The sequence below is a fragment of the Coptis chinensis genome, chromosome 5 (genome assembly GCF_015680905.1).
Source record: "Coptis chinensis isolate HL-2020 chromosome 5, ASM1568090v1, whole genome shotgun sequence".
NCBI classification, from domain to species: domain Eukaryota; kingdom Viridiplantae; phylum Streptophyta; class Magnoliopsida; order Ranunculales; family Ranunculaceae; genus Coptis; species Coptis chinensis.
The window spans coordinates 89,058,482-89,068,124 of NC_141460.1; the positions used below are offsets into that span (position 1 = coordinate 89,058,482).

Genomic DNA, 9,643 nt, shown 5'->3' on the forward strand with positions numbered 1-9,643 from the left:
TATTGTCAACATACTTTGGCCGACAATGAGCTCTTGGATTGGGACTACAACTTGAGCAACTAAGGTTGTGAACTGGAACTGCTTGGTGAATAGTCTTTGCCGAGATCGGGCGATAATCACTGGCATTAAGGACGAGGACTTGCAGTGGCTTGCCTACCCCTTCTAGAGCTTGGGGTAGGAACTTCATTGGTTTTTCGTTGGTTGGGTAGTCTATCTTGCCAACCTATATAGATATTTTGCCGATCTCCCTTAGTACAGTTCGAATCGGTAAACCGGTTTTCGTCATGAGATCTTTTGTGAGTTGGTGATCCCTGACAGGGTGGTCGGCATCAAGGTCGGCAGAGGAGTTTGAGGATTCGCTTATGATTACACTGGAAAGTGTAGGCTTTCGGCGTTGCACATTTTGTTTGCCGAAGCCTTTTGTAAGCGACTCACACGGTTTCTCTTGGTGCGGGAGTTTGTACTCGGAGTCTTTGACAGAGATGCTTCAGTGTTCAAACGATCCCAAACACTTTTTTTCCGTGGACCCTGAATCATCTTCGAGAAGTTGACGCAGCTATTTCTTCAGATTGTTATTCTTGCTCTCCAATTGTCAGAGATGATGGTCTACCTAAGTTAATGGATCGGATACATGAATACCCACTCTCTCAATCGCAGATGGCCGAGGACCATCGGACTTGGAAAGTGGATTCCCAGTAGAAGGTGAATGCTGAACTTGTGCGGTAAAAGGGATACTTTCACCGTTGTTTGTTTTTCGAGAAGCCATTGACGTAACTTTTGTTTTGTGGTTGAGGGGAGGAGCACAGACGGCGCCAAATATGTTTCAACAAGATTTGCTAAAACATACCAGTTGAAGGTCGGAAGTAATGTTTTTTTGGAGATGGTGAAGGAGATGGTGGTTGGGAAAAGATGAGACTGGACTTCGGTTTTGAATTTGCCTACGTACCCAAATGTATTGCTTGGGATCAAGTTTCGATGCGTAGTTCTGGAAAAATGGCGAAGGTTGGATTTTATAGGTAGGATTGGTGATAGTTACTTCCTCGTTCTCCAATATTCTAATCGTGGGATGAAATTGGAGAACTGGCGGGAGAACTGTCCAATCATGGGATGAAGTTGGAGAGCTGGCGGGACAACTGTCAGCTCATGGGATGAAGTTGGAGAACTGGCGGGACAGCTGTCAGCTCGTGGGATGAAGTTGGAGAACTGGCGGGACAACTATCAGCTCGTGGGATGAAGTTGCAGAACTGGCGGGAGAGTTGTCAGCTCGTGGGATGAAGTTGGAGAACTGGCGGGACAACTGTCAGCTCGTGGGATGAAGTTGGAGAACTAGCTGGAGAGCTGTCAGCTCGTGGGATGAAGTTGGAGAACTGGCGGGACAACTGTCAGCTCGTGGGATGAAGTTGGAGAACTAGCGGGACAACTGTCAGTGGGATGAAGTTGGAGAACTGGCTGGACAACTGTCAGCTCGTGGGATGAAGTTGGAGAACTGGCGGGAGAACTGTCCAATCATGGGATGAAGTTGGTGGAAGTTGTTTCTTGAATGTGGATGAAATTGTGTAGGTATGTACGCTTTGAGCATGGGCTCTGAGCGTGGGCTTTATATTGAATTGGGCTTTTATTGTAACAAAGCTCGGAGCGTGGGCTTTTTTGTAGCATGGACTTTGAGCGTGGGCTTTATATTGAATTGGGCTTTTATTGGGCCACATTTGTGGGGGCCGGAACAATGATGTTAGCACTGATTCATCCTTTGTCATGGGCCTTGCTCGCAAGGTGTTGAAAAGGTTATGACTTTGATAGACCGTTTAGCTGTTTTGGATGATCCACAGTGTGAGTTAGCGCTCTTACGTGCTTGTGCTGGGCTCTCTAAGTTGGTATTTATGATTCGTACTTGCCCACCATCCCTTTGTAGAGAGGCAGCTAAGACTTTTGATCGGCATCTCCGCAGTGTTCTCCAGGGTATTATGGTTTCTGATGGTCCTGACTTCGTTGATTTGCAGTGGTGTTTATCGACACTCCCATTACGTCTTGGTGGATTAGGTATTTATTGTGCCACTGATGTCTCTTATTTTGCCTTTGTGGCCTCCCTTTGTCAGACTTCTGAGCTTCAGAACCACATTCTTAGGAATTATGGCTCAGTGCCTTTGGATGAGATTCTTGATGTTGCTCGTAATGCATTGATTCTCTGTCTACCCGATTTTGACCTCAGTATTGTTGCTGGTCTTGAGAGGGAGTTCGTGTTATCTGCTCGTCAGAAAGCAATCATTGGATGCTTGCAGTCGGAACATGCAAAGGATTTTCTACTTGTTATTTTGATGGAGGGACTTGGACAACGTATGTCTCCAGTAGAGTATCGTTCTATTCTCCAGTACCGTCTCATGATCCCTTTGTACTCTGATGGTGGTCTATGCCCAGTTTGCAAAAAGACTAGACTAGATGCTTTCGGAAACCACGCATCACATTGCAGACATTTTCCAGGTTTCAAATACCGACATGATCATGTCAGAGATATTTTATGTGATGCATTTTGGAGGGTTGGGGTACAAGTGAAGAAGGAGGCTCCCGTGAATTTTCTCACTGATCCGAATGAGGGAAGATCGACACGCCTGCCGGCAGATGTATTGATTGGTCTATAGTTGGTCTGAGGGGAGGCATGCGTGTGTTGATGTAACTGGAGCCTCTCCATTGGTAGGGATTGGGAATGGAGTCTTTGAGGTGGGAGAAGCAGCTAATAGAGTAGTGGTAGGGAAAATTGAGAAACACGAGGAGGCTTGTAGAGCTAACCAGCATTGTTTCATTCCTTTCAGTTTTGACACACTACACCAGAAATGGCAAAAAACGATGGTTAAATCCGTCCTAAATCAAGATTTACGACGGAAAATGATGTCCCAGACTCCGTCGCAAATAGTGTTGTCGTTAATATTAACGACGGGAATTAGTGTGGTAAGCTGAATTAGAACTGCGACGGGCTTGAGACAGTTTATGCCATCGTTAAATATAGGACACTCAAAACCGTCGTATATTTGTTTTCCAATGCAACTGCGTATTTTCAAAACTGGAACTCTACCAGCAGTCGTAAATTTGTGTCCTTACTTTAGGACATGCATTTCCGTCGTACAAGTTTAAGGTAATTTTTTTAATAATTATTTTTTTTGTAGAATCTATTTTTCCAAACCCCATCTGATTTAAGGTTTCTCAGATGATAAAATCAATTAGTCAAACAACATACTAAAACAACACATTCCAAAAATTGATATATACATTGATAATTTCCAATTTACAATATTTTCAAGCTTATGATTGCCAACAACTAGGCTTTCAAAGTATACAAAGAAGAATAAGAACATAATGAAAAAACAATTTGAAATTCCTATCTTCATCACCTTTGCACGCACATTTTGTTCTTTCGTGTGAATCACATAGCCTTTCATGACGGTAAACAGCTTTGAGATCGGAGTTTTCTAGGTGCTAGCCCACGTAGAGGCAAACAACACGGCAGGAGCATTATCAATCCGACGCCACTCCACACAGAGAAGTGAGTTCACAAGAGTTGACTTCATTCAATTCGTTTCGTCTTTCCGAATGAAACGGGAAGTTATTGTACAAGACTACTTATGGCGGATCCAACTTGCCTTGGTGCGCCAAGATCCAACTTCTCTTAAGTAAAGTCGGCCCAACATGAGCGGAACCTGCAGGTATATCTTAGTTGTTGATGTACCTTTACATAAGATAACCATACTCTTATAGGTGTCTTTTCTAAGTCAAGTACCACATGCAACAACTATGAAGTTTGTACCAAATTCTCATATCACAACCACGTGCAAAGCTTCTTAATTAATAGATATGCATAGTCTAAATTCATGTCCACTTAGCAACCACATCACCACATAAATAAAAGGTCTAAACGAAACAATTAATTATTAAACACAAACAATCCCAGCCCTCTCTATACAACAAAGTATAAAGAGGCCCTGTAGGGAGAAAATAGAATGTAAAGAAACACCAACAAAGTCGACAAAACAACTTTCCAAGCAAGCTATAAGCAGATCAGTAGGTGTTTAAGTGTAGTGTGTGGTTTAAAGTAATACTTTGGAGGTTCTGGGCCTAGATCTACCTGTAGAACCTTCTTACAATCAACTTAATATCCCAGTCTCCATAACCATGTCGACCACACCAACCTCCACTAACATATGTCAAAAGCCTAGTAAGATAAGGAGAGACCAGTTCACTGGAATCTGACCACAAAAGACTCACTCCAATAGGCTAGCCAACATGACTGAATGTCAGCCTCACGAACTGAGGCAAAGAAGTAGCACACACTAAGGCAGAAGGTGTGCACGAATATTATACATGGATGGTCTGCTATCAAAAAGTATGCTTCAAGAATTGGCATTTTATCAAATGACAGTAATTCCCACCTTGCAGATAGCATCAATTTCATCAAAAATTATACATGCAACTCACTTTGATCTCCTGAAAAGAAAAGAAAAGAAAAATCGAGTCATTACATACTGGACTGGAAAGCGGAAAGTAAACATGAGATATTAATGTGTGAACTTTCTTTACCTCAGGTCCTTTGGTCATTTTCAGCACAACAAATAAATCCCTCACATTCTTTTCCGTTTCTCCAACAAATTTACTTAAAACCTCAGGCCCATTAACAATCTGGAGTTCATGGATAATATAGTCAAATAGCGGAGAAGAAAACAGCAGATTACAAAATTTCTTGATCAATAAACTAGCTTTGAATCAATATCTAAGAACCACCAGTGAAATATTACTATGCATTACCCAAAGACAGAAAGACAATGATACCTCATCCTTTTCTGCTTGCAAAAAACGTGTCCATGAAAAGAACTTAAGAATAGAATACTTTTATGGAAATTTTACAATATATAACTAAATAACAATGTTTCATTCATATCTACGCAATCCAGGCTCATGGCTTCTTACTTGTAAAAGTTTATTCTTACACTCACCAATTCATAATTTAAAAACAATGACTGAGCTTTACTCACATTGTCAACACATCCAAAATTATTCTAAGACTCATGTTCTCTGTCATGATAAAGATCACCACACTTTCTCCAAATACGCGTAAAGAGCTAGTGTTCAAAATTTTGTGCAAGAAAGTCACGTTCACAGTTAAATAAACATACGACATTTTTGCCCGGGGTCTCTAACGTGCTATTGTACATAGTGTGGTTTGTACCTTAGACTACACAAAATCTTAGGATGAATAAGAATATTTTCGTAAAGATTTGTCCCGTTGCAAGAATATTTTCATACAGATTTGTCCCGTTGCAACTCCAAAGGAAGCCCCGAACCGTACCATGGTTCCTTTATTGAGAACTCTAAAAGGTGTGGCTTCCTTTGAGCCTTTTCTAGCTTTTATGATAGAGCTTCTTGGATCATGCAAGTCCTTATCTTCCTCTCACATTAGCTGCATCTGGAAGATTATTGATTCTGCAATTAGCCAGAGAATATAGTCCTAAAAACAGGAGGCGTGTTGACGGATTAAGAGCCGCCATCCGTCAACATAAGTTAATTGCCCCAATTCACTTGTGGTCTCAATTGAGATCTAAATATTATATGTTAAGATGTAGCTAGAAATATCTTATTTGAGGAGGTATCAGCTCGTTGTTAGCATTATTTTCATTTTATGAACCCTATTTTCAAAGGGGAGCAGCAGATACGAGTAGATTAACACGAGTAGAACTCTATTTTATGAACTCTATTAACCTAAACTATATTTTTTTAGAAACTAAAGAAAATTAAAATAAAAACGGATGCACAAACACTTTTATGGTATTAAGATTAGAAATGTCCCGAAATCCAATTAAGGATTTCCTTGTTGTTTCTTAAGATCATCTGTGAAGCCGTGAAGCGATGATTACAAAAAGGTAATAAGATATTTCAAACTTCGGAAGTTCAGTTTTAGATCTATTGGCATATAAACAATATTAATTAATTTATAAGCCAAAGTAACCAATAACCAATAATACTCTCACGGAACTAATAGCCTCTGTTTCTTACCAAACAACGAAATAATACTAATGACCTCTATTCCTCTAATTTTACTAATAATCCATAATAGAGACATCATGATACCTTTAGTTCCTTTCCATCTAACATTTTCCCAATCTGCCAAGCCATTAGTCTTTCCAGTGCCAGGAGGCCCATAAAGCAGCATTCCTTTAACGATAGATGAATGTACCAGATCAACTATTCAAAATATTGAAACTGATTATAAATATGTGCATTACTTGCTAGTCACATGGGAAGGAAAAACACGAGATGCAAATGCATGCTCTTCGAAATATGTCAGCAAACTCTGCACTTAAACCACCTATACCGAGTGATTCAAGATTAAACTCCTTATGCCAAAAAATGTGACTACTGGCAGCTTCGCGCTGGTTGACTATCTGAACATTTCAATATAAAACAACTAGATGAGTACCTTGCCATCAATTTTAACTAAATAAAGATATCAACTTACAATGGTTGCCGTCAATTGTAAGTTTTTAACTGACTAAAGATATCAACTTACAAGGGAAATTGAAGTCGATAGTAAGAACGCAGATGATGAGAATTGACAGGTATGTGATAAAGTTACTGAAAATAACCTTGATACCACTGGCCTTTGATGCTTCAAACACAATGTATATATCAGCAGATATCATCCCTCTCTCAAGGGTATTAGACTTCTCCTGCCCCTCCACCACCAGCTTGACTGACGGTAAACACGAAAATTGTTCCAAGATATTCAAAAGGAACCTTCTGCCCCACAGTCATAATCTGCACTTTCACAAGAAATTCAAACATAAATATCTGTGGTTATGAGCCGCATTTATTTTCTTTTTCCTTTAAAGAACAAAGGAAAGAAGAAAGCATTGTCCCTCAACTGGCTCCAATTTTTAACATTGATAGCTACTTAACTAGGTATTGTGACAAAAATATATCCAAAAGAATACATAGCAGTGCAAAGTGACAAACACTAGTAACAACTAATCTGAAATATCAGATGACACCATATAATAAGAATAATACACTACTAAAAATATACTAATTCGTAGAAACGGCTACTTGACCATCTCGACAAATGTCAATTAAATCAAGTAACCAATCCTCGAATCAAAAGAAAACAACAAATATGTAAACAATATCCCAGAAACCCTAATACATGTCTTATACCATGAGTTTATGTTTCCTCCAATTTATTTTCTAAGTGAAGAAACTCCAACTTTACCCAAGGGACACCACAAAAGAGACTCGACATCATATAAATCAACCAAATGCAATCAATATATATATATATATATATATATATATATATAAACAATGAATTTTCAATACACAAAAGGAGAGGTCCAAGAAAGAACAATGACCTCATCTAGCTCTTTCTTAAGATCTTCCAGCTGTTCTTTCAGTAGGTCTGATTCTTTTTTCTGCATTACTAGTTCTGCACTCCATCCATTCAAGGTAGAACAAGATTAAAACAAAGCCGCAATCTTCACAACAAAAAAGCAATTTGAAAGAACCCACCCTCAACAAAAGAGTCATTAAACCCACTACCTAATTACCCATCCACGCAGGCCAGCGATACAACAGTACTATACTGAGACGCAAATCATGTATCTTAAGGTAGTAGAGCACACCCATAACTGTGTCAACAAATTAGTGATGGGCTTAATCACTCTCTCAACAAGAGAGAGTTCCTTACAATTGTAAACAATATATACTAGCTAAAAATCAATAACTAAAAAACTCATTTCCAAGTTTTCATTTCATGTAAACAGATACTAAGTTTAAGGTTAATCCTCATTATTCTATCTACAAAAAGAATAATAACATATCCAAAATCAGTAAAGAAGAAAAATAAATGTTACCTTGAAGTGAACATGTAGAGCAGACCTGTTCCATAGCTAGCCCGGTTGAACCATATTCCGTTGGAAGCACACGTTTTGGGACAGACAAATCGATTAGGTAAAAAAATCCATTCCAGTTCCCTTTACTAGTAAGGGGAAGTCAAAAGCACGGGCTAAAAAAAAATTAGGAAAGCTCATGCTTTGTAATAAGGATCAGAATAGCTGACCTTATCGAAACAAAGGCTTACTTCGGTTGTTTCAAGAAGACAACCAAGCGTGTGGTACAACTCACTAGTCACAAATTGGAGCTATCTATCAGATGCTTAACACAAAACAATCCAAACTGTTACTAGATTCAATCAACTCATCAATCAGTCTAATAAAGTAAACATCATAATATATATATATCAGGATCAAAAGTCAATATCTATAGGCTTGCGACAGAGAATAGTTAATTAACTACTAAATTTTATAATACAACAATAACCAACAAAGTTCACAGTACATATCATGTTAAAAGTTGAAACATTCACTGAATTAACCCTCATTAATCTATCCACAAAAGAATAATAACAGATCTAAAATCAGGAAAACAACAAAAAAAAAAAACCTTGAAGTGAACACGTAGAGCAGACCCTCTAGCCTTGCAACCTGAAAATAAAGTAAACATCATAATATATATCAGAAACCCTAGACTGGAAATTGGGGTTTAGAAATTGAGGTCTGGAAAAAAAAACACGAAAATTGATGATAGAGAGAGAAGGGGAATACCAAAACTTTAGAGAGAGATGAGGGAGTTACCAAACTTGAGAGAGAGATGTAGCTCTTACCGATTTGAGAGAGATTTGAAGCTCTCACTGTTAAATCACTCCTGCCAAAGCTTTACTTCAGAGCCCTCCCACGAAAGCCCTCAATTTCCTTACACTAGGGTTAGGGTTAATGAAAGAAAAAAAAAAATATTGAGGCGGGAATGCGGGATAGTGAAATATTGGGCTCACCTTCTCTCTGAAAATTCATCTACGACGGTCACTGAAAATGGGAAAGACAATAAATCTTGTCTCTAATTTGGGACGATAACTAATGTCCTGTAGTTAATCTTAGTCAACCTAAACAACAAATACGACGGGTCCAAACAATTTAGGACGACATTTCTCCTTCTTAATTAGAGACGGGGTATATAGTCCTTAGAATGTGTCCTATTTCCAGAATTCTTGTGTAGTGACACTTTTGGTTTTAAAGACAATGTGATCTATTGAGAAGCCTTAGAGATCACAGAAAAGTTATGGACTACAACGTAATGACAACCTGGTTCCAACGAGTTTGTATTTAGGAGAATAGGATTTGCCATTCGAGAAAGGACTTACATGATTGTTGTTGACTTTGTCCTAATTATTTGTAAAACTCGTTATCATTATCAATAAAATTTCCACTTAAATTTTTTTTTTTTTTTTTTTTTTTAAAATGAACATAATGGATGGAAAAGCTAAGACAAAGGAAGAATTTTCTCTGCAATACAGAATTTGAAGAAATCTTCCAAAAAAAGAAGCAAAACCCCTAGTGTTTTTAGAAACAACCTTTGAATCCTTTTTACCTTTCCTTCATAAACCAATACCCAAGCCAAGTTACAACCCATGACTTATCACTACAATATGGTATATGAAGTCTAGAATAGGTGAGAGGATGCTAAAGTGAAAGACCCGACAGTTCATATGTGATTGACATTCTTTCCATGAGACTACTGTCATCTAGAAGTCTGTTTTTCAAGGTAGTATGTGGGA

The 9,643-nt window shown here is 38.5% G+C and overlaps 1 protein-coding gene across 11 annotated transcripts; it reads right to left on the reverse strand.

The window, feature by feature from the left end:
• Positions 1–3,638: 3,638 nt before the first annotated feature.
• Positions 3,639–9,080, reverse strand: LOC147499856 (vesicle-fusing ATPase-like). 11 transcript variants are annotated; one of them, XR_015196105.1, is made up of 11 exons: positions 8,696–9,078; positions 8,476–8,516; positions 7,887–7,911; positions 7,386–7,459; positions 6,624–6,795; positions 6,353–6,422; positions 6,109–6,222; positions 5,330–5,446; positions 4,564–4,662; positions 4,416–4,470; positions 3,639–3,686 (listed from the first exon to the last, which is right to left on the reverse strand). XR_015196105.1 is itself a non-coding variant. In XM_086561618.1 (9 exons), the coding sequence occupies exons 5-8, from the start codon at positions 6,678–6,680 to the stop codon at positions 4,438–4,440; spliced, it is 303 nt and encodes a 100-aa protein (XP_086417744.1). In that variant the 5' UTR covers positions 6,681–6,795; positions 7,386–7,459; positions 7,887–7,911; positions 8,476–8,516; positions 8,696–9,078; the 3' UTR covers positions 3,639–3,686; positions 4,416–4,437. The 11 variants fall into 11 exon arrangements, 7 of the variants coding, with proteins under 7 accessions (XP_086417744.1, XP_086417746.1, XP_086417748.1 ...); XR_015196104.1 differs by having other exon boundaries at positions 5,210–5,446; XR_015196106.1 differs by having other exon boundaries at positions 3,646–3,686; positions 4,564–5,446; positions 6,109–6,192.
• Between the last annotated feature and the right edge of the window lie 563 nt (positions 9,081–9,643).

Excerpts from the sequence above, each read along its gene's own strand:
- LOC147499856 (XM_086561618.1), bottom strand. The coding sequence starts at position 6,680 with ATGATATCTGCTGATATATACATTGTGTTTGAAGCATCAAAGGCCAGT. Across the intron at positions 6,223-6,623 it reads CAAAGGCCAGTGGTATCAAG|TTGATCTGGTACATTCATCT; the intron begins GTTATTTTCAGT and ends TATTTTGAATAG. Across the intron at positions 4,471-4,563 it reads AAATGACCAAAGGACCTGAG|GAGATCAAAGTGAGTTGCAT; the intron begins GTAAAGAAAGTT and ends TTTTCTTTTCAG.